Below are 24839 nucleotides of genomic sequence, written 5' to 3'. Positions count from 1 at the left end.
TGAAACCTGACTAGGAGTTAGCCAGGCAAAGAAAGTGCAGTTTAGGAAAAGGAATCCAGGGAACCTGGCAGGTGGAGAGAACAGCATGTGCAAAGGCCCTGTGGCAGGGAAGCACCTGTAGTTGAAAGAAGAAAGAGAAAGCCAGCTTGGCTAGAGCAAAGTGAGCAAAGGGCAGTGGAAACAGCAGAAAGTAAGGCTAAGAGGTAAAATGGAGCCAGGTATCGTGACGGACCTTGCAGGTGTATGAGAAAAGCACCATAGCAACCTTGAACTACAGTTTATCTGAGTCTTGGCACAATACCTCAGAACACCAGGCGGTAGGCCTCTAAAGGAGTTGTGAGGCCATCTCCCACTTGCTCCTTATCTCCCTGGGAGGCAGTCATGAGACAGTTTCTCCTCACCTCCCTGGATCTGATGAGGTATGGAGCTTTCTGCCCTGGACTCTTCAGACTAGAGCTGCAGGATATAAACCCGCTTAGTGGCATCAGGGCTGCCACAACTTTCAGTGCAGTCATCAGCTCCTTTTGTTTTGGTGCCGCCCTTTTCGGTGTGTGCAGCTAGGACCCAAGGAGCTAGCAACTTCGGCTTACTCTTCTCAGTCTGTATATAAGTAATGAACTATCAGAATATGAAAGTGGTTCATTGTACCTTTACCAATCAATTGGTCAGGCTTTGATCTTTTCGTATAAGTATGAACTTTACAGTAGGACATGTTAAATGTTTAACTTGATTCTAAAAGCAGTGGGAAGGACTTCACTGGCGGCACAGTGGTTAAGAATCCGTCTGCCAGTGCAAGGGACATGGGTTCAATCCCTGGTCCGGGATGATCCACATGCTACGGAGCAACTAAGCCCGTGCGCCACAGCTACTGAGCCTGCGCTCTAGAGCCCGCGAGCCACAACTACTGAGCCCACGTGCCACAACTACTGAAGCCCACGCGCCTAGAGCCCATGCTCCACAACAAGAGAAGCCACCACAATGAGAAGCCCGCGCACCGCAACGAAGAGTAGCCCTGCTCACCGCAACTAGAGAAAGCCCGCGCGGAGCAACGAAGACCCAATGCAGCCAAAAATAAATAAATAAATAAATAAAATTTAAAAAAATAAAAGCAATGGGAAGCCACTGAAGCAGGAGTATATCTGCATTAAAAAAAAAGTCACTGTGGCTGCCATGTAGATAATGCGTTCAAGAGGGGTAAAAGTATTCAATGGAATAGGTTGAGGGTGGCTTATCATGTAACCTATTTCCTATAAGCACATTTGTATTTTAACACTTGAACACCTATTCTGTGCCAAGCAATAGGACACAGATACCAAGAAGAATAAGACAGTCCCTACGCTTATATACCTTAGTCTGGCCACAATCAGCAGTAAATGTAACCCACTGTGACCTGCTTGAGGAAAGAAACACACACAAGGGGCAGGAGTACAGGAGAGAGAACAATTAGCTCTGCTTGGGATGCCCAGGGAAGACTTCACTGACCACGGCTGTGGAGGATAAATAAGGGTTTGCAAGGCACTCAGAGGACAGATAGTACATAAAAAGATACAGAATCATCAAGTGAAGTGTGCAGGAGCTACAAGTCACTCAAAATGGTGCGAGGTAAAAGACAAAGCAGGAAATGGTGGAAGGTCAGGCCAGAAACCCAGCAGGTTTGATTCAGGAGGCTGAATTATGACCTGTGGTTTATTTACACAGCGAAAAGAACTTAGATATAGCTCAAAGGCCCAGCTCTACCATTTATTAGTTGTGTGGTGTCAAGCAGGTTTCACCTTTGAACCCAGTTTCTTTTTTTTTTTTTTAATTTTTATTGGAGTACAGTTGATTTACAATGTTGTGTTAGTTTCAGGTGTACAGCAAAGTGACTCAGTTATACATATACATACCTCCACTCTTTTTAGATTCTCTTCCCACATAGGCCATTAGAGAGTATTGAGTAGACTTCCCTGTGCTATACAGTAGGTCCTTATTAGTTATCTATTTTACATATGAACCCAGTTTCTTCACTTGGAAAAAGGGAATAAATACCCACAGTATTATGTGAGGTCTGAAATTATGTGAATGAGCTCCCAAATAATAGCAATTATTATGTAAAATGCTACAAAGCAGGTTGTTTTTTGTTTTTTAAATAGCCTTTACTAGGGTTTTTCCTCCCATTTAAAGAAGTAGGACAGGTTTCATGGCGAAAATTTAGACAACACATAAAACAACACAATTTTACAACTCCCCAGAGCCCATCCAGGAGTACTTACCCTAAGACGCCTCCACCAGACCCCCTGGCCTGATGCCAGGTACCCTGTGGTAACAGTGACTCCAAGAGAGGCACTAAACACCAGTCTGTGCTGAATCTACACCTCCCCATAGTCCCTGGCACCAGGATACCTACTGAACCCAAACTGAACAGGTGGTAGGGCTGAGGTTTCTAAGCAAAGACAATGATAATAATAATAATTACTAGTAGTAGTAGTAATAGTGATACTTAATACTTTCTATTGAGTGCCAAGTTATAAGCACTTTACATGGATGAACAGCCCTACTGTATATGAGCTCCATTTAACAGATGAGGAAATTGAGGGCAGGAGAAGCATAGTAACTCACCCAAGGTCTCACAGATACACCAACATTTAAAGACAGCCTGGCTCTAAGCCTAAACACTGAGCCTTCCAAGCGCCAAGTGAACTCTGGCAATTCTAAGTATTGATTTGGATACAAATGAATTAAAGAAATCAGATAAAATCAAAATGGAATAGATGCCAAACTGTTAACAGTAGCTATCCCTGGAGGGTGAAATTATGGACAATTTTTTACTTTTAATATGTATTTAATTTGAACTTTTAGAATCAGAAAAAAATTTAAAGAAATATAAATTATAAATACATGTATTATTAAACATATTTTTAATTTGGATTATAACGTTTTAAAAATACTAGATGGAAGTATACTACAGTGTTAATGGTAGTTATCTCTGGGTGGGGGTGGGTTATCTCTGGGTATTACAAATAATTATAGGTAATTTTTATGGTATTCTTTATACTTCTATATTTTCCAAGTTTCCTACAAGGGGTACCTTTACAAATAAGAAAAAAAGTAAGAAATTAATTTTACCTTAAAAATAGATATTACTGAGTCTTATAATATCTGACCACCGTGGTTGGAGTATGAGTAGTCCACATCAGTATTATTTAAAGAAGAATGATGACTTGGGGGTATTTTTTAAAAAATAACTTATTGGGGTTTTTTTTTTATTTCCTAAGTCCCAAAGTAAAACATACTCAATGTTTGGTTCAACCTGGCCCCAGGGCCCAGAGACATTCCAGAGATCATCCATAGGCCATCCACACAGATGTCACAACAACTAGAAAATGGGAAAATTTTCCCCCATGCTTGGAGCCCAAGTCTCGGGGCTTGTGAAATTCTCATGAGTAAATACCAGGCCCTTATCTAGAACAGATACTTCCACTAAGCCCTACAAGCCCCTGATTCAACATGATTAATCCAGGAAGCTCATTTTCTTCCAGAAAGTCTGTTCCACTACTAGACAATTCTAATACTTTACAACAACAACAAATGCTTCTGAACTGAAACACACCTCCATTAAATCAGGCACAGATTCTAGCAATGGAAATGTGGGCTCAAATCCCAGCTCTACCCGCAACAAGCTGTGTAAACTTGTGTGTTTTTATTTAAGCCCTCTAAACACAGCTTTTTTCATCTGTGAGTGGGAATAACACCTTCACAGGCTGTAGTGAGGATTAAAGGAGAGTACCTACGTGAAAGTACCCAGCCCAGTCGCTGACACGCTTCCTAGCCGCGTCCTCTGGAACCAGATCAAATGAGCTTAATCACTCCTCCACACTTCAGCCCTTCAAATCACCGAAAACCATAATCGTGTCTTCTCCATTCTAAGCATTCCTATAGTACTTCCTCGCTACAAAACTCCCTCTACTTGGGTGGGAGTCTCCCATCTGGGTGACCAGCAGCCAGGTGCCCTCAGATCTGTTTTGGAGTAAATCACAGTAGCTAACACACTGCTCCATGCCAGCCACTCTTATAAACCCTGCTGGACAGAGCTCAGCCTCCCTAACTGCCCTGAAGATGGAGAGGCTCAGAGACAGGAAGTGGCCTGCCCAAGGTCACACAGCTGGGAACCTGCTGAGCCCATGCCCTTCTCACTATGCTACAGACAGTGTCTCCCAACCTCCGCAGGCCCAGCAGCCAGGTGGGCTCAGTGCTCCATGGGGGCTCAGTCCCAACTGTTCAACGCCTCTGGTGGAATCCGGCTTCTCGGTTCGATAGTGCCCCTCCCTTGCTGGACAGGATACAAATCTCTAGGGCTCCCAAGGAGTTAGGGAGGCTCTCCTGATCCTGCATTTACTGACACAGAACAAACTCTGAAGGAGGGAATACAACCAAAGTGGACCCACCAGGGAGTCTGGTAAGAAATAATATGAAAAGAAACAAACAAAACCGTGCCAAGCAAGATCACAAAGGTTTTTTCTTTTTTTAATTTATTTATTTATTATTTTTGGCTGTGTTGGGTCTTTGTTTCTGTGCGAGGGCTTTCTCTAGTTGCGGTGAGTGGGGGCCACTCTTCATCGCGGTGCGCGGGCCTCTCACTATCGCGGCCTCTCTTGTTGCGGAGCACAGGCTCCAGACGCGCAGGCTCAGTAGTTGTGGCTCATGGGCCTAGTTGCTCCGCGGCATGTGGGATATTCCCAGACCAGGGCTCGAACCCGTGTCCCCTGCATTAGCAGGCAGATTCTCAACCACTGCGCCACCAGGGAAGCCCCACAAAGGTTATCTTATGTCATCTTCTCAACAACTGTGCCAAGTGGGATTGTTATAGGTCATTCTGTCTTCTGTTTTAATGAGAAAATGGAGACTCAAACAGATAAGAAGGTAAATAATTGCACTAAAATGTAAGCTCTATGAAGGCAGAAAACTTGTCTAATCTGATCACCACTATACACTCAAGAGCCTAGGACACTGAAGGAAGAACCATGATTTGAACACTAGTCTCTTCATCTTGCTTTCAAATTCAAGTTGTGAGTGCCTCTGGCAGAGGCTGTGCTGAGCCATTAGCGCCTGTTCACGGAGCCATGAACAGTCCTTTTCAAAGGCTTGGAAAGGGGGCAGGGAACCATGTCTCTCCAAGACACAGCCTCTAAATGGGCTCCAAGGCAGTAGGGGGTTCCTTTAAGAAATGAGTTGATAGATTCACTCATCTGCCTAATTCTCCTTTGCTGCTGTCTGGAGCAGAGACTCTAGGCACACCGTGAACCACATACAGATCCCAAACCCTGCTCTGGCCCCCCGGGGCAGCAGCCCTTTGAATACTTACAAAGGGCATCCTCTGTAAGCTCAATAGGCAGCCTGTGAGGCTGACCCACAGCTCTGGCCTCTCCCTCTCAAGCTCTGCCGGTATTTGGGGCAGGAGGCAATCACGGCCTCAAATAGATCCATATGCAAACAGGGCACGGAGCCAACTGAACTGTGTCCCCTCTATCCAGCCTACTCTGCAGAGATCTAGTTTCTACTCTCTATGCCCAGGGGAGTTCTCTGGGGAAACAGCTTGAGTGGTAAAAAGCCTGAGTTCTGCAGTCAAACAAACCTGCATTCAAAATCTGGCTCCGCTGCCTGCTGGTTGTGACCTCGGGCAAGCCGTTTAACCAATGGGGGTCTATTTCATCATGGTGAAAACAGGCTAATGACACCCACATCTTAGGGTTGTTGTGAAGGTCAAGTGAAGCAGTGTTTGTCCAAGACCTAGTTCAGTGACTGGCACAGCGGGGCTGACAGCTCATTATCGGTATCTCTAATGCCAACGGTGCCACGGGGCAGACTAAACATGCCACCACACATGCAAGTTCCTGGATGGTCTGGCCTGAATTTAGCTCCACCCAGCACGCCCCCTCCCTTTCTGGCGTCAGCCCAGTGTATTATAGTTGCTAAGCCGTGAGCAGCAACAACAAAACAGTAACAACACACACGTCCAGCCGAAGGTGAAGGAGCCCAGCTACGCAGCACTGAAGTGTGGCAGTTACAGGAATCCCCGAGGCCTCTCTGCAGACCCCCACAACTGGCCACACGCAGGATTGAAGCTCCCACCCAGACACTGCCTTGCCCTCTGCAGGGTGAAGGCAGAAATCCTCCTAACTGGGCCTAAATTCCCCAAGGAGCTTCATATTTAATGATGGTGATACTGCAAATGTAATTCTAGAGCGCATCTTCTCAATGCTGCCCTTCAACTTAGAGAATTAGAAAACAGGAAGCCAGTGGATTCATTTGTGCCTCTTCTCCCAGCTCTCTTAGGACAGTACCCAAAAGATTTTCCTGCACAACTACTACATACCCGATATCCATGGACAGCACGGGAGGAGCAAGCAATTTCCCCAGAGTCGGTCTTTTTTATTTTTTATTTATTTTTATTTATTTATTTTTTGGCTGCACTTCACGGCCTGCGGGATCTTAGTTCCCTGACCAGGGATCGAACCTGGGCCCACAGCAGTGAAAGCGCTGAGTCTTAACCACTGGACCGCCAGGGAAATCCCAAGAACCAGTCTTGAGGATAAATGCTGTGGCAAGGGAGGCTGTAGACCATCTCCAGGACTGAAGACACAGTGCCCATATTTTCACCAAGTGCCCATACCCTGCGTCAGATTTCCCCCAAGTACTTTATATACACAGTCCCATTTAATACTCAGAGGCAGAAGATACTGTGTCCATTTTACAGGTGAGGATACTGAGGCTCTGGAACGTAACTATTTTGCCCAGGGCCACACAGCAAAGCTGGTGCCCTTTCCTTTGGCCCAAGCTTTGCAGAATGAATCCAAGAAAATCATTCTCCATGCCTTTTAGGATCCCCTAAATAAAGAAGGGCTTCTACAGGTTCATTCTGGAACAATCCAAGGAAAAAGTCTGTCCTTTGTCTCAGTATTAGAAAAGGCCTATTCCTAAAATAACATTAGAAACTATTCACAAATTTTTATAGTGTATTAGAGTTCAAAGAACTTTCCAGGGACTTCCCTGGTGGTCCAGTGGGTAAGACTCCGCGCTCCCAATGCAGGGGGCCCGAGTTCGATCCCTGGTGGGGGAACTAGATCCCGAATGCATGCGCAACTAAGAAGTCCAAATGCCGCAACTAAGAAGCCCACGTGCCGCAACTAAAGATCCCACATGCCACAACTAAGACCCGGGGCAGCCAAAATAAAAAAAAATAAAATAAATATTAAAAAAAAAGAACTTTCCAAATATTATTAGGCCTTCAGGACCCTTCTTAATTGGAGGGTAGCTATGAATTGTCCCATTTTGCAGATGTGTAACCTGAGAGCCACAGAGGGTAGAGACCTTGCTCGAAGCCACATGGTAAGTATGTGGTAGAGGAAGTCTCCCAAAGTTCCTGATATTCTATGTGTTGCCTATTTTTTTTTTTTTGGTTTATTTTTATTAAAAATTTTTTTTCTTCCGGTTTTACTGAGATATAATTGACATAGCTGTGTAAGTTTTAAAGTGTACAGCATAATGATTTCACCTACATCATGAAATAATTACCACAATAAGTTTAGTGAACATCCATCATCTCATATAGATACAAAATCAAATAAATAGAAAAATATTTTTTCCCTTGTGATGAGAACCCTTAGGATTTATTCTCTTAACAATTTTCATATATAACATACAGCAGTGTTAATTATATTTATCATGTTGTACATTACATCCCTAGTACTTAACTATCTTATAACCAGAAGATTGTACTTTTTGACAAACTTCATCCAAGTCCTCCCCACCCCACAAAGCAGCCCCCCTGCAGTCCCTCCCCTCCTTTATGCTGAGAAGCCCAGAGCCTACCACTGCCTTCCAAACCACCTGCTGGGAAAACGAGGTGTGTCAAAGAACACTGAGCCAATGAAGACAGACGGCTCAAGCCCCAATCCTCATTCTAAATACTTCCCAGATGGCCCTCTTGGAGATACCAGGTAGCAGAATAATGCCCAAGATGAACAGGGCTCACTTCAGACATGAAGCTCATACTCAAGTGAGGGACCCTGCGGCAAGACACTTGACCCCATCCAGCTTCCTCACCTGTGAAATACAGATACTTGTTGAATTTATAAAGGAGCTTCGGCTCCTGACTAAGTTTTGCAAGTACTATGCGAACACATGACTACTGAATTCAAGTTCACCCATCCTTCGGTCACTCAGGTCCCAAACCTAAAAGTCATCCTTAACTGTTCCCTGTCCCTCACACTCCACATCCAACCCACCTGCCTCCAAAATATCTTCACTACCAGAACCCTAGTCCCAGACACCTGCACCACTCCTTGGATGATTCCATCAGGCCCCATTGGTCTCCCTGCCTCCTCTTTCGCCCCTCTGTGGTCCATCATCCACGCAGCAGCCTGAATGATTCTTCTCAATCATAAATCAGATCCTGTCACTTCACAGTTTAAAACCTTCCAGTGGATTTTCATTACACTTGGAGTAAAACCCTATTTCCTTACCAGAGCCGACATGACCCTGGCTCCCACCTCTTGCTCAGACCTTCCTCTCATCACCTCAGCCACACTGGCCTTACTTCTTACCCTCAGACCTATCTCAGGTGCTTTGCACATCCTGCTCCTTCTACTTCAAGTCTCCCCTCCCAAAATACTGAAGGGCCGCCTTCTTATCATTTAATGTCACCTCTTCTGAGAGGCCTTCCCCAACCACTCCAGTTAAAGCCATGCCACACCCTCACCCCTATTCTCTCTACCACAGTATCTTGTTTTATCTTCCTTGTCCCACTTCATAGCTACAATTTTCTTGTCTACTTGTTTATTCTGTCTCCCCAGAACTACAATACAAGCTCCACTACTCCTGTTCATTATTACACTCTCAGTGTGTAGAACAGTGCTAGGCACATAGCAAGCTTTCAATAAACATTTTAGGAATGGTTGGTTCAAAAGGCAATGGTGGGACTTCTCTGGTGGCGCAGTGGTTAAGAATCCGCCTGCCAATGCAGGGACACGGGTTCGATCCCTGGTCCGGGAAGATCCCACATGCCGCAGACCAACGAAGCCCATGCGCCACAACTACTGAGCCTGCGCTCTAGAACCCGTGTGCCACAATTACTAAGCCCACGTGCCACAACTACTGAAGCCCGCGCGCCTAGAGCCCGTGCTCCACAACAAGAGAAGCCACCGCAATGAGAAGCCCGCACGCCACGACGAAGAGCAGCCCCCGCTCACGGCAACTAGAGAAAGCCTGCGCGCAGCAATGAAGACCCAACACAGCCAAAAATAAATAAATAAATTTTTTAAAAAAAGGCAATGGTGTGCTCCCCTCTTCCTCTGCCCAAATTTAAGATTGGAAGTTTGTTTACTCATCCATTCAATCATTCGTTCATTCAGTTCAAATCAACAGCTGACTATAGGACACCTGAGAAGGTACCACAGTGAATAGGGATGACCTGTTTCCCAACTCAAAGCAAGATTTTTTTTTTAAACATGGCACTTTATACAGGAACTTATAACTTCTGCAAATGTGTCAGACTTCTTTGTAGTTAACTGCTGTTTCAGATTTACATGCAAGGGGTTACGTGACTTCCCTAAGGTCACAGGATGAGAACTCAGCATCCCAGTACCTCAGGGCAAAACCAAAATCTAAAATGTATCTGGAAGTGCCTAACCACTTTTATTTACCATCCGAGGTCATTTACACAAAAGTTAATTTAAAAAACCAGAGAGTAAATGTGGCTTTTCAAAAATTTCACCTCCATTTTCTTCACTCTGTTTCTATCTTCCTACCTGGTAGCAGGTACTATCAAACAATAGAACACTTTAAAGAGCACTGTTTTCTGGTTATGGACCATTAATGGTACCCTGGTTGACAGGCTGAGTCTTGATGCCAAAGGGAAGCAGTACTATAGTGCAGGTGCTGGGACCTCAGCCTTGGGAGTCAGAAAGGAGCAGATTCAAATCACATCTGCTAACAACTAGTGATAAGGCCCTAGACAAGTCTACTTTAATTTAATTAACAAACAATTATATAGCACTTACTAGATGCCAGCAGGGTTCTAAATACTTTGCAACTATGATTATTAGATAAGTCAGATATACTATTATCCGTATCTTACAGGTGAAGAAAGAGGCATAGAGAGGTGAAGTAACTTGCCCAAAGTCACAGCGAGTGAGTATTAGAGTCAGCATTCAAATAAGACAGTGTGATGCCAGAATCCATGCTCTTAGCCATTACACTATGTTTCTGCTCTAATCCTGTTTCTTCATCTATAAGACAGGGCTAATAAATCTGCCGTATCTCACAGGATCATGTGAGACTACCGGCACACTAAGGTAAATGTTAGCTACTCTTAGTGGTAGTAGTAATTGCCATCATTCTATCATCTACCTTCACCTTTGGTCCAGCCAAGGTCCAACCAAGACCTTTGGTCTTCTGCCCAAAATACTTTAGCTGAGAAAGATCTCCAAGGTCCTCTGCAGTAGAATACATTACAATATACTGAAGTTTCACGAGAACAAAAATTGTCTGCTTTTTTTGCTTCACTGTATCCAGAGGAAGCAGTGGGTACTCAGTAAATATGTGGTGAATAAGGTAGTAATAAATTGAATGCATAGACAGGGTTCTGTAGACACGACAACTAAAGTAATACCATCACTTCTCAAATGTAGCTAAACACAAAAGAGGTAAGTTTACAAGGTTTTCAGAGCACAGTGGTAGCTGGCCGTTAGTTAAGACAGCCTGGCTATTAGGAGACAGTGTGGTATAATGCTGTTCATTCATCTTAGCTAAATGAACAAACAAGGAGACCCAGGTTCTCAAGGTCTTGGATTGTCTATCTGTAAAAGAGGAAGTTGGACAACATGATAATCATAAACAAATATATTCTACTTTCTCATCACTTTGTAACAATCATCATAACAATATGAACGGAAGCCGACCACCAAAAACTCAATAAATGTTTGTCAGTGAACATAATCCCCAACTGACAGATGAGGAAACTGGGATTCAGTTCTCAAGTTCAAGGTCACTTGCACTGGGTAGAATATGAACTATAGTCCAGATCTCTTCCTACACAGGTCTAACACTCATGCATTCCAAGATCCTTTGTGATATCAGTCCTCTTGTCCAAGCTCAATGAATCTGTAATAATTTATCTTATCAAATAATCTTGCCTAACTTCACTACATCATGGGTCAGGAGGATCAGAAAGAAACACTATTTCCACTTTGTTAACCTGGAGAATCAAAAGATCTAAAGAGATAATTAGCAAATCCCTTTTTTTGCCCAGAATTTACAGATCATAAAATAAATGATGATTTCGCTTTAAACCATATGGTTTAAATTTAAGCAATGTGACTTTAAAAAAAAAACTTCTGGTAACACAATACTTTTTGAGAGTACAGTACAAAACTTCTTTCTCAATTCTGCAATCAGAGTTGTGCTACTTGATCCAAAGTAGAATCACAAAGTTAAATGTAAAAGGTTATCAGAAAATATCTATAAATGCTTGCTCACTTTATTTTTATTAATGAAATACATGCCTGACATTGAATCTGAGTATAACACCTTCCTAGGATTGTCAAGTTAGGAGTGAAAAAACATCTGGCAGTCGGTCAATTTTCTAGATGGTTCATAACAGGACAGTCAAGGTCAAATTGTTGAATCTCTTTTACCCTCTCATCTAGTAATTGAAAAGCAACCAATTATGAGCTCAAAATACTCCATTCTGGGTACTCTCACAAATACAAATGTCAGCTCCAGGATCACACTCGGGCTCAGAAAGTTCTGAGGGCAGGCTGACATGAACAAGAACAGAGAACAGAGGGGTAGTAGGGCAGATGCTCAGGCCACAGCACTTCGGTAACACTCAGAGAGAGCAGGAACTTTCACCTACTTTCTAGCAGTTTCATCATCTATCAAATGAGAAGAGTCATCTCACCAAATGATTATATGAACCAAATGATATGATGAGGAATTAAGTCTTGCAATCTTGTGCAAAGGTGAGAGACTACTGTTATCGTTACTAATTACTACGTCTGGGCACGGAAGGCCCCCTCGAACTCCTGGCTATATGTTCCGCAGGATCCCCACAAGATGGAATAGGTAATAGTTTTTTTCCTCCAAACTTCAGGTTTGGCAACCACGGATGCACCTGGCTAGCAAGGGTCTGCTGCTGAGAGGTGAGAAGCGAGGCCTTCGGGCTCTGGACCTAGCGGGCTCCATAACCACCGCGGCCCCCAGTCACCTTGTCCTCACCTTGAGGAACGGCAAAAGAAAAAGAAAAAAATCCTACATGGGAGAAAGTGCGGCCCTCAAAATAGGTGCCTCCACTCTTCACCTGGCCGCCGCTTCTGAGACCCACGCTTGCAGCGGGGCGGAGACAAGGCTGGGAGAGCTGACTGAGCCGGGGACGCCTTGACCTCGGGCGCCGGGCCCGCGGCAGGGACAGGTACACGAAAAGCCGGCCGGAGGTCGGGCCCGCCTCGCCTTGCCTCGCCCACAGCCGCAAGCACAGGAGGAGGCACCCCGCCCCCGTGAACCCAGAGGGCCCTCAGTTCGCTCTCACCTGCAGCCGGGTCACCAGTAGGCTGTAAGGCGCCATTTTGTGCACTGACAAAGATGAGGTCGCTTGAAAATGACGTGCACACGGCGTACTTAAAGCCTTCGGGTAGGGGGCGCGGCCTGAAGAGAAACGCAACACCGTGAAGGCTGGGCCTCCGCAGAGGCGCCGAGTCGTGTGAGCGCCTTGGGCGGAGCTCCCGTGTGAGGAACCTACAGGGGAGAGGACAAAGCTGCATAAAAACACTTGCGGAAGTAAATACCGGGAACGAAGATGTCTTATCGAAGTGCAAGCTTCATCTTTGCACTTTGCAATTTGTATCTTCCATTCAGATCTCTAAAGGTTTTTTTTTTTTTTTTTTTTTTGATGACTTTCATGCACCTGCCAGGACCTGACTCCCCAGGACGGAAACTTGTCTTTGAAATGTGATCGCGCGAGAACGACCGGGCCTTGGTGCAAAGACTGTAAACGCTGATGGAAGCCTAGAGAACCAATCACGGCGATCAGGAGGCAGGAACAATGGAGGTTAAAGGTCGGCCGGAAGTTCCCTAAGTTTCCGGTGGCATAGAGGGAGCTATGGCTAAACATCACCCGGACTTGATCTTTTGCCGCAAGCAGGCTGGTGTTGGTGAGACGGCCTCCTGCCCCCGACTGTCTCGCTGGGGATGGTATTAGAACCTGAGGAGTTCGGGGTTCCCATCACTTCCTTAGGGTCTTGCCTCGGGGGCGCCACTTTTCCCGCCTCACGGTCGGTAGTGTAGGAGCGCGTGGGTTTGTGGTCTCTGATGAAAAGAGGGCGGGGCGTGTGTGCTAGGAGCCGGAGGCGGGCTGCCGGGATGGGGTCCGGAGAAATTCTCAGTTTGCCCAGGACCTGGGAGGGGCTTCGGGAGGGTGTGGATTTGGTTCGGATTGAAGTTTACGAGGATAGGATGGAAAGACTCCCTCAGGGCTCACTGCAGTCCCTGCTCCTGTCCCCACCTCAAGCTCGAGGATGTTTGTCCCCTTTTCGTCAAAACCTTAATCCTAATTGTACTCTTTACCGTCTTTCTTCTTGCAGCCATTGGAAGACTGTGTGAAAAATGTGAGTGGAACACGCCTCCCCAGACAGCCCACCCGTCCCACTCAGTTTCTGTGGAGCCAGCCAACGGGCATTTCCAGCGGTGCCACTAAGAGGGCTTTGAGTAGATGTGACTGGAAGCATGTTAACACAACGCCAGGCTGCAACTAAAGGCCACCACCCCACTCCAACTTGCACATTTTAGACACTAATTTGAGAAAAATCTCTGGCTGTGGACCAGAAGTAGCATGACCCCGTCCCCAACACACACAGCGTTCTGCCAGTTAATCATATAGACTTATCTGCCAGGTGCTATTCTAAGCTCTTTACCCATTAGTTGATTGACTTTTCCTGTGTGTTGTGGAGATTGAGCTGAACGCTAGGTAAGCCCAGTTTTGTGATGCCAAAGAAGCAGGCCCTAAAGTCACCGTCAGAAGACCAGTGTATTTCCCCATTAGCAGGAGGAGGGCAAAGGACTTGAAGTACTTGAAAGTGGGCATAACTCCATTCTCTTTTCCTCACAGGTGATGGCAAGTGTGTGATCTGTGACTCCTATGTGCGTCCCTGCACCCTGGTGCGCATATGTGATGAATGTAACTACGGCTCTTACCAGGGACGCTGTGTGATCTGTGGAGGCCCCGGGGTTTCGGATGCCTATTATTGTAAGGAGTGCACCATCCAGGAGAAAGATGTGAGTATATACTAAGCTTTTCATCTGGTCCTTCCTTTTATTTAGTAACACTTTGCCATCCACTCCTATGGTCTGTAGATTACTATGTTCATCTAGTCATCTAGGTTATAATTTCTTCAAGGTCTGTGAGCCATACTGGATGTAGTCCAACAAAACGCACTTATTTTGCATCAAGGACAAAAATGCAAGAGAAGCAAATGTTTGTCAACACTAGCAATTTGGAAAGCCCTCTCTTCCTTTGATGTCTCTCTCTCTCATTATTTTTTTTTCTCTCATTATTTTTATTCAGAAATAATATCCTTTTTTTTTCTTTTTGGCCACCCCCCCCCCCACCCCACCCCATAGCTTGTGGGATCTTAGTTCCCCAACCAGGGATTGAACCCAGGCCACGGCAGTGAAAGCCCAGAATCCTAACCACTAGGCCACGAGGGAATTCCCAATAGCCTGCATTTTTAAGTCCTAGCACAGCGCATGGTGTGTAATAGCCACTCAGTAATTCTCTTAACTATCATTAAGGACTATTTGGGTGGATGTAGTGACTTCTGAACTTGGGACAATTCAAGTTGATTTCAGTTCTAAGTGGCTAGAGAATGCTTTTGGTTTGATTTTGCAGAATTGATTGCAATTCTTATGACATTTTTGCCCCTTGACATTGTGTGGTGGCAGTGGGTAGTTATTCAACTTCTTGAGCCAGATGCCAGGGTAGAGGGCTGTAGGTCTATACCAAAAGTAGGCTTCTTGGGGAGAGGGGTGGGAAACCCATGATTCAGCTTTTATTCTTCTTATGACACAGTAAAAGGAAATGTGATCCACTGCCAATAGTCTAATATAAGGTATCTGGTTACCTAATCTAGGATAAGGCGTAAGGCAAAAGATAAATAATTCTTGGGACTTCCCTGGTGGTCCAGTGGCTAAGACTCTGCACTCCTAATGCAGGGGACCCGGGTTTGATCCCTGCTCAGGGCACTAGATCCCACATGCTGCAACTAAGAGTTTGCATGCTGCAATTAAAAGAGCCTGCAGGGCTTCCCTGGTGGCGCAGTGGTTGGGAGTCTGCCTGCCAATGCAGGGGACATGGGTTCGGGCCCTGGTCTGGGAGGATCCCACGTGCTGCGGAGCAACTGGGCCCGTGAGCCACAACTACTGAGCCTGCGCGTCTGGAGCTTGTGCTCCGCAACAAGAGAGGCCGCGATAGTGAGAGGCCCGCGCACCGCGATGAAGAGTGGCCCCCGCTTGCCGCAACTAGAGAAAGCCCTTGCACAGCAACAAAGACCCAACACAGCCAAAAATAAATAAATAAATAAATAAATAATAAAAATAAAGGAATTCCTTTAAAAAAAAAAAAAGTTCTAAAAAAAATAAAAATAAAAAAATAAAAGAGCCTGCAACTAAAAGATGCTGCACGCCCCAATGAAGATCCAGCAGATGGCAACAAAGATCCTGCGTGCGGCAACTAAGACCCAATGCAACCAAATAAATAAATAGATAGATAAATAAATAAAATCTTTAAAAATAAAAAAATAATTTTTTTTTTTTTTTTGGTCTGCGTTGCCTGGCTGTGGAATCTTAGTTCCCAGACCAGAGATGAAACCCAGGCCCCCTACAATGGAAGCACACAGTCCTAACCACTGGACCACCAGGGAATTCCCAAAAGATAAATAATTCTTAATATTTCCTTATGCAAAGAGTAGGTATTTATACACACACACACACACACACACACAAAATCTCTCTTTTTCTTCACAATAGCTTTGTTAAATAGGGATTATTATTATCTCCATTTACAGCCCCTCACCCAGCTAATAAGTGGCAAGTCCAAGCTGTCTGACTAAACCTAGCAGTGTCCTTTCATAAGTCCTTTTTTTTTTTTCTTTAACCCAATTTATTATTTATTTATTTATTTTTGGTTTTGTTGGGTCTTCATTGCTGTGTGCAGGCTTTCTCTAGTTGCGGCAAGCAGGGGCTACTCTTAATTGCAGTGCGCGGGCTTCTCATTGTGGTGGCTTCTCTTGTTGCAGAGCATGGGCTCTAGGCGCGCGGGCTTCAGTAGTTGCAGCACGCGGGCTCAGTAGTTGTGGCTCACGGGTTCTAGAGTGCAGGCTCAGTGGTTGTGGCGCACAGGCTTAGTTGCTCCGCGGCATGTGGGATCCTCCCAGACCAGGGCTCGAACCTGTGTCCCCTGCATTGGCAGGTGGATTCTTAACCACTGCGCCACCAGGGAGGTCCCCTTTCATAAGTCTTTTTAATGGGATCTGCCCATGTTGAGGAGAAACAGTTCAGCCACCTCAGCAATCTTTGCATTTGGATCCTGTCTACCTCTAATAAGTGGGATATATCAGACCAGATAAAACTTTCTTAACATCATTAATTCTTCTGTTATTTAGGGAGATGAGAAAGGTCATAGATAAAGTACCAGAAACATAATTTCAGTTGGTGATTTGAACAGCCTCTTGTCCTAAACTCTGATTTGCATTTACCTTTGACCGTCAAATCATACCCTGCTTGATCTGATCCACCAGCTAGGTGACACTCCCTTTATAGAAAGGACCTTGGTTTGTGTATTTGTCTCCCCTTTTCCCTAGTTCTTGGTACAGTCCCTGGCATGTACTGTAAGTATGGTCCACATTTTTATTGCTACATCTGTAAATCATCCATAGGGTTCCCCCTACAGAGTGTCTGGTATATAGTAGGTGTTTGGTAATTATTTATAGCCTGTATACCACGGTGAGACAATATCAGTGAAGAGAAAGTACAAACAATTCTTAAACTAGCTAAAACTAGCTAAAGAGTCCATTAAGGACAACATTTTCTTGAACTTTTCCATGGTTGTAGCTAGAGGTTTTGTTTTGTTTTGTTTTTTTGCAGCTAGAGTTCTTATCTGGCATATGCTTGGCAACCAGAGAGTGCTTAATAAATGTTAATTGCTGTCTGATTCCTCTGCATGCGGAATGTGACCTGATCTCTCTGGATCCTTGTGCCTCATTCTGCCCCTGAGAATTATTCTAGATGTCACCACTTCCTCTGCTTCACGTGTACAGGAATGTTCTGAGGATATTTGAGATGGTATCTACCTCACATTTACTCAGCAATAGTTTCCAAGGAACACAAAACAGTCCAGTGATATGATCCAGCCTCTCAGCCTTACAGGTCATCATGTAGATTAAGTGCCTAAGACTTTCCTATGCAGAAATCTTCCTGCAACCAAAGCAACCCCTGTTATTGTTCTCTTCCTGCAACTTCCATAATTTATAAGGAAATTAGACCAATAAACTAAGCTGGGTGTTCTCCATAGTTTTTCAAAGCTTCAAGAATACTCAGGATTTGGGGACAATATCTGTGGGCATTGCTGCCAGAGGACAAATTTGTTTCTTTGCTTTTTTTTTAAATAAATTAATTAATTTATTTATTTTTGGCTGCTACTCTTCGTTGCGGTGCGCAGGCCTCTCATTGTGGTGGCTTCTGTTGCTGCGGAGCACGTGCTCTAGGCACGTGGGCTTCAGTAATTGTGGCTCTCGGGCTTAGCTGCTCTGCAGCATGCAGGATCCCCCCAGACCAGGGCTTGAACCAGTGTCTCCTGCGTTGGCAGGCGGACTCCCAACCACTTCGTCACCAGGGAAGTCCCTTTTTTTTTTGAAAGAAATACTTTGTCCTATCTAAAGTGAAGCTTTGGGCTTCCCTGGTGGCGCAGTGGTTAAGAATCCGCCTGCCAAAGCAGGGGACACAGGTTCAAGCCCTGCTCTGGGGAGATCCCACATAGTTGCTCCGCGGCATGTGGGATCTTCCCGGACCAAGGCTTGAACCTGTGTCCCCTGCATTGGTAGGTGGATTCTTAGCCACTGTGCCACCAGGGAAGTCCCTAGCGTTGGTTTTTAAGTATTACTTGAAAGTCCTGGATTTTCACCAGGCCCAGGTCCAGGATAATTTTTGTAGCTTGCTTTTGTGACATAGAAACAGACTTGACATACAGCCCTCCTCAGAAAGGAAATCCATAGGCATTGAGTTCTCCTTGGTGGTTGCTACAGGAGCCTGTCTTAGGCTTCTCCTGGGGATGTTTTAATGGACATGTTTAGTATAATGAAAACAAGCACTTGGCAGTCTAGTGTCTACTTTTTTTGTGAAATTTTAGAAATGAAGTGGCCATTAAACATGGACATTCAATTCAAGCCATAGCTGCCTAAAATAAAAGCTCCCTGTGCTCAGAATGGGAAAATCTGTCATACTCTGGGAGGACTGAGAAAGGATGAAATCTGTATTCAGGCATACAATTGCTAAAAGAGCTACTACCATCAGGCAGACATTTGCAGGTTGTTTTTTATGTACTCCCTAGCTCAACTCACAAATACTCTCTGTACTGCCCTTCGAGGTTTCTTAACAGTCCTTCCATCTTCCTTTTCATGCTTTCCATTCACAGGTGTATTCACAAAAGCCAGCCAGTTCCAATGCACACATCCTCACCTCTTCACAGCATTGGTGGAATTTGGGAACAACCACGAGGCCCACGGGAGATGTGTAGAAAATAAAAAACAGGAGTTTAGGCAAGAAAGCAGGAAACTTATAAGTCAGTGAGAGAAAATGCCATAAAAGCCAAAGAACTAATAATCCAATGCATTGGTTTTCCGATTTTTTTTCAACTTTTTAACATGTAGAGTCCCATCTTCAAAAAGTATCTTACACAGAAGCCACGTGTGTATGTGTGTGTCTGTGTGTTAGGTTGAACCATCATGAAATTGCTGATATTTATTTTTGGCAATTTCTTATAATTTATTAAGGGCTGGCTATATGCTAGGCATTGTTCTAAGTATATTGATTCTTAATTCTGTAAGGTCGGTTCTACCATTGTAGTAATTTAATATGTGACTAAAAAGAGACAGAAGGAGGTTAATAACTTCTCAAAATTCAGGTGACCTATCTCCAGAGCCTACAACCTTTTTTTTTGGTTTTTTTTGTTTTTTTTGGCTACGTTGGGTCTTCGCTGCTGAGCGCGGGCTTTCTCTAGTTGTGGCGAGCAGGGGCTACTCTTCGCTGCAGTGCGCAGGCTTCTCATCGCAGTGGCTTCCCGTTGCAGAGCACAGGCTCTAGGCGCGCGGGCTCAGTAGTTGTGGGGCACGGGCTTAGTTGCTCTGAGGCATGTGGGATCTTCCCAGACCAGGGCTTGAACCCATGTCCCCTGCATTGGCAGGTGGATTCTTAACCACTGCGCCACCAGGGAAGTCCCTACCATCTTAATATGAGTGAGAACACAGCTGCACAGATTGGGGGATGAGTCCTACTGTCACCTGGCCCCTCTCAGGACTCTCTAGGGCTCTATAAATACAGTTCATATACATTGACCTGATCCAGTCATCTTATTTTATAGTTGGATACAAATCCAGACAGAAGAGGTTTGCCCACAGTCACACAAGTCAGTGAGGCAGAGTAAGCCTGAACAGGCTATCATCATACCATAAAATTTCAAAGCATCCCTAAAGGGCTTAAAGCACTGTTGTGTTTAATAGCAGGCTACCTGAGGCCAGGAGAGGCAGCTCTTTCCACATTTGTACCAGGACTTTCAGTACAGATTACGTGGCTTACTTGAGTTCACCTAGCAAGCCATTGGTGGGGCTGGGCCCACAACCTGGCTTGCTTAGCACACCAAACTCCACAGATGGTAGTTCTCAGTGTAATACATGGTACGTGTTTTCTAGAAAATAATGAAATGTTAGTGTTGGCTTTGTGTGGTTTCAGAGATTCTTGTACAGTGTTGATATCAGTCCCCAAAAAGAAAAATCAGCTGAATTAGAAATGAGATGCCTAAGGACTTGATTCATTCATTCATTCTATAGCCCAGTGTCACAGGAAACAGCTACCTTTGACATGGGTGTTTAATAAAATCATGAGATCTAAGAAGGTTTATTCCAGTAGCAATTCCCCAGTTTTCCTCCCATCATCCCACATCAACTGATGGAGTCATCATTCCTGCAAAACACAGCTTCCCAAGGGCTTCACTGAAACCACTCAAGCTCACAAAACGGCCAGGGGAGTGTGTCACTACACATCAGAGTATGAGCCGTCAACAGCTGTCTCTGGCACAGGAGCACTCTTCCCCCAAGACCATGTGTCCGGTTAAGTGAATTAATACGGACACATCAAACTCAGTATTCTCTTATGATGTTTAAAATGTAAGGTACTATTTCCTCAAGTCTTTAGATTTTTTTCCCTTGGTATTTTCTCCTTTCTTGGGATAGTGAAAGAGAGCTAGGAAGCTTGATCTGTAGATGATTATTACCATTTCTTACCTCTCACTTGGAGAAAATCCTTTGAACACCTTAGAGAGTTTTAGATTCTACCTCCACTATATCATATTAGTAACAGAAGTGGGCTAAGAATCCAGCATTATAAGTGTAGGCCACTGGATAAACGGTGTACAGGCCCTGGGCACATTCTAGGTGTTTAGTAAATACTTGATTGATCAAATAGGACAATTGAACTGGTAAGATGAATGGCTAAACCATTAATCCAAAAGTTATTTTTATCTTAAATCCCTCTCAGTTCAAGCTCAGAGACTTTTAACAACTTATCTATTCTGTTTTCCAGAGAGATGGTTGCCCAAAGATTGTCAATTTGGGGAGCTCTAAGACAGATCTCTTTTATGAACGCAAAAAATATGGCTTCAAAAAGAGGTGATTGGTGGGCTGCCTCTTCCTCCCCCCGTCAAGCTGCTGCAGCTGCCAAAAGAAATGCCTACAGAAAGGAAATGGAGCACACAGCATCACCTGAATTGCCTATTAGTACACTGGCACCTTTCCACCCTTTCCTCTCCTCTCACCCAGCCATGGTAGGAATGGAAAAAAAGATTCTTCGCAGAGCACTCTGGCAGACTGTACCACAGACAAATGAATAGATTGATTCATGGCATTCCTTAAATTCAAGAAGCAAGTCTGTGTTAATCCACATCGAGAAGTTCTGTACACCAAAAGCTTCTAAAACAGGAATGATGTATCATTTCAGTCTTCTGTTTGAGGAGCTGGCTGTGAGGCCGGCTGCAGTGAGAAGCATGGCCCTGCAGCAGCTCTGACGGCAGCTGCCCTTGAGGAAACATCTGCAGCGTGGTGGGGGCTCTCAGGACAGTCAGTGTGGGCATTTCATCTTGTAACACCCACCAGGTGGTGCTGCTTCATGTAATTTTTCTTCTAAAAATTGGAAACCCTTTCTGTTGCTATTGTATTCATAAAGTAGGTGTTTATTTTCTGGTAGTCAGCCCCTTCCCAATTTAATTTTAACTCTAGGAATTTTAGTCACCCAGGAATTTGTGATTCAAAATAAAGGTATTGGGATTCATTAAGCACCTTGTTCTCTTATTACTACTGGAATTCAAAACCACCCATGCCTTTTATGATAGGTAAACCAAAGTTATTTTTAGAAACTTTGCTGTTTCCCCTTCCTGTCCGACTTGAATTTTGAACTGAAGAGATGGCTTCCAGTAATGGTGAAGGGAATGAGACAAAATGTACTCGAATGAGTTAGGAGAGGTGAACTTGGTTGATTTGTTTCACAAAGAGCATATATACTCACATTAAGGATATGAGGGGAGGGATTTCCCCAGTGGTGCAGTGGTTAAGACTACGCACTTCCAATGCAGGGGGCATGGGTTCAGCCCCTGGTCGGGGAACTAAGATCGCACACGCCTCTCAGTGCAACCCCTCCACCAGAAAAAAAAAAAAGGATACGGGAGGTTTGTTTAAGTAAATTCAAATTCAGACGCATCCTTTACCCTGACTCAACTACCTGTACTTTTTGTCTGCTAGAGGCAATAAGCAAGTTATCCTGAGGAGCCACATTCATAATTGGAGACTTCCAGTCAAGTAGGTCTTTGACACCATGAATTTGAAAAAGGCTGTGAGTCCTGCAGAATCCAGGGGCCTGGCCCAATGTTACACTGCAACTCAGTGGCAGATCCAAGTTGAGATGAGAGCTTTCTGACTTCCTATCAGTGTTTTATCTTGGATCAATAAAACTTGGTTATTTGTAATGTATTGAGTGTCCAAAATAGAATTAAGATAACCTCTGCCTTTAAGGAATTTAATAATTGAGCTTGCCAGAAATAGCTCAGTGTAACACAGGGGATGCACAAAGGAAGGGTTCTGGGCCTCGCATGGGGTACCTCGGGAAGGCTAGGGGAAGGCCACAGCCATAGGGCTGCCATGAGGGCTCCTTTCAGTTCCTCAAACTGCCGCTTTCCTTCCTGCTGCAGTGCTTTTTACCTGTTTTTTACCTCTAAAGCTGTGCTTCCCTTCTGCTCAGCTAACTCCTACTCATCCTTCAGACCTTAGCTAAGTATTTCCTAAAAGATGCCTCATCCAACCCCCAATCTAAGTTCCTCTTGTTATACTCCCACATAGCACCATAAGCATTTTGTTTATAGCATTTGGTAATATTGACTGTCATCTACTAGGCTGTGTTCCATGATGGCAGGAAGCAAGTCTGTTCTGCCCAGCAGGTAGCAGGTGCTCAGTATTGAATGAATAACTGAAGTCATAGAAACCAGATAATAAACTGGGCTTTGAACCCAGTTTGGAACCTACAGGCAAAGGGGGTAGGGTCTGCAGATAAAGATATTTGTGTGGGGGAAACAGTTTGAATGGGGTGATGTGTTTGGGGAGCTCTGAGCAGTTCTAAAGCATCAGGTGAGGGTTATGGTGTATCAAATGAGTTGCAGAAACCAGATAATTTTCAGATTATAACTAGAATCATTTGATTCTATAGTAACTTTAGTTTTAATGTGTAATATAAGTCAAAATGTTTTGTTTTGCTAAACAAATCAATTTCTAAAATTTGTTTATTGGGACTTCCCTGGCAGTGGTTCAGACTCTGTGCTTCCAATGCAGGGAGCACAGGTTCAATCCCTGGTGGGAGAACTAAGATCCCACATGCCACGTGGTATGGTCCCCCCGCCAAAAAAAACATTTATTAACCACCTTGGTACACATAACATCTTGCATCTCCAGATGTTTGAAAAGCTACTCCTTACTTTCAGCAAAACACCACCTTAACTGTGCTCTGTGAGTCTTAGTGTGTATGCCTCTAAAAGTTCTTGCAAGGGAGCTTAAAATTCAATGCGCGGTAGGATTTCCACACTGATAAGCAACAGGACAAGTTCAACCTCAGTCCGGTGAATTCTGCTGAACTCTGTTCCTCTGTCACCTAATTTTATAATCCCATTCTCCATTTGTTTGCTCTCTGAGGCCAAGAGAATGATACAATACAACGAATAAGTTAAAAACGCCTTAGATAAACAGCGTTCAAGTTCAAATCCTTAGTTATCGTCTACCTTGGACTTTAGAGTAAGTCCTTTTCAGTTTTAAAAATTAGAATAATGATAATACTAAATTCTCTATTGGGAAAACATTGCTTACAAGCTGAATTTTAACCTCTAATAGTATATAGTTCTGTGAAAAGAATTAGAATAATGATCTCAGCCAACTGTATGGCCACAAAAAATCAGAATGGGCTTAAAAATGATTGCTTTTCTCCATTGTTGAAATAAGCACTACCTACACAGGTCTAGTTGAAATAACTGAACTCATCATAGTCAGTCTAAGAAAGTGGTTCCATTTCCTGGGTTTATGATTATTACTATTAAGTATTCAGTGTTTGATACATTCATTTCTAGGATCTAAAAAGGATGGGTGTCTTCCAGCTTCTCAGATATACTCTGTACACATATGGTAATTTAATCTCCTTTAAACATTGCACTTTACATGTGCTCTTGCTCCAAAGAAAAAAAAGTATAAAGAGAAATGTGTGGGCTTTATAATCGGTCCTGTATTTGAATTCTAATCTGCTATTGACCTTTAGTGAGGTTTTCGGTGCTTTTTTTTTCTTATCTATTAAATAAGGATATTAATGCCTCCCTCTTTGGGTTGTAAGGATTAAATGTGACCTCGTAAGTGCCTGACCCTTACTGGGAAGGCTTCACATCATAAATGGTAGCTCTTTTACAATGGGCCTTTACTTCATAGATAAACATTTAAGTTCTAGCATTGAAGATCCTCCATATGGTTCCCTCTCTTCCCTACCCCTCACGTTTTCCTCTATTCATTCTCTGCTGTTCATTAGGCAGCTGAAGGGAATTCCTTACACACAGCCCATCTTCTTGGCTCTCTATTTCCTTTGTTTGAAATACCATTCCACCACCGTCACATCATCCAGCCAAGTCTGTACCTTCTCCTTCTAAGCTCCTAACATCTCATGAATGCTTCCAGATGCACCATACCCCACAACAATCTCTCATGCCTAGTACATACGTATAACAAAAATTTCATGAAACATTTACTGTGTGTACAGTATTTTCAATTTATTCTGTTCTAAAAAAGAAAAAAACACTTATTAGAAAAAGGGGTCACAAATTCAGGAGTCTGGGTGAGTAATATAAGCGATTAAAAGGGAGGGGTGGGACTTCCCTGACGGCTCAGTGGTTAAGACTCTGCCCTTCCATTGCAGGGGTCACGGGTTCCACCCCCAGTTAGGGAACTAAGATCCCGCATGCCGAGCGT

General features: G+C 44.2%; 3 protein-coding genes and 1 long non-coding RNA gene across 6 annotated transcripts in view; 1 reads left to right on the top strand and 3 right to left on the bottom strand.

The window, feature by feature from the left end:
• ACO2 (aconitase 2) overlaps positions 1–12681 on the bottom strand; it is a 53070-nt gene extending 40389 nt beyond the window's left edge. Inside the window, exon 1 of the mRNA XM_082351424.1 lies at positions 12566–12681. Within this exon, the coding sequence (XP_082207550.1) occupies positions 12566–12601 (36 nt within the window). The 5' untranslated portion in view covers positions 12602–12681. The remainder of the gene's footprint in view (positions 1–12565) is intronic.
• Positions 1–24839, bottom strand: part of TEF (TEF transcription factor, PAR bZIP family member) — a gene marked incomplete at its 5' end in the record, with an annotated part of 141482 nt that overhangs the window by 58286 nt on the left and 58357 nt on the right. The window contains one exon of one of the 2 annotated variants that reach the window (XM_082351444.1): positions 14634–16486. The exons of the other annotated variant lie outside the window; for it this stretch is intronic. Within the exon in view, the coding sequence (XP_082207570.1) occupies positions 16396–16486 (91 nt within the window). The 3' untranslated portion in view covers positions 14634–16395. Of the gene's footprint in view, positions 1–14633; positions 16487–24839 lie in introns of those variants that run through there. 2 annotated transcript variants of the gene reach the window in all.
• Positions 1785–6403, bottom strand: LOC309608981. The gene is made up of 2 exons (XR_014233183.1): positions 5342–6403; positions 1785–4859 (listed from the first exon to the last, which is right to left on the bottom strand). It is a non-coding gene; the product is annotated as an uncharacterized lncRNA (long non-coding RNA).
• Positions 12801–21629, top strand: PHF5A (PHD finger protein 5A). 2 transcript variants are annotated; one of them, XM_082349744.1, is made up of 4 exons: positions 12801–13187; positions 13617–13640; positions 14141–14307; positions 18719–18957. In XM_082349744.1, exons 1-4 carry the CDS (start codon positions 13136–13138, stop codon positions 18818–18820), a joined length of 345 nt encoding a protein of 114 aa, XP_082205870.1. In that variant the 5' UTR covers positions 12801–13135; the 3' UTR covers positions 18821–18957. The 2 variants fall into 2 exon arrangements, with proteins under 2 accessions (XP_082205870.1, XP_082205871.1); XM_082349745.1 differs by lacking the exon at positions 18719–18957 and adding an exon at positions 20881–21629 and having other exon boundaries at positions 12834–13187.

Source organism: Balaenoptera borealis (genome assembly GCF_965194805.1).
Source record: "Balaenoptera borealis genome assembly, chromosome: 13".
Lineage (NCBI taxonomy): Eukaryota > Metazoa > Chordata > Mammalia > Artiodactyla > Balaenopteridae > Balaenoptera > Balaenoptera borealis.
The sequence above is the reverse complement of the archived record's forward strand: the minus strand, read 5'-3'. Positions and strand labels throughout refer to the sequence as shown.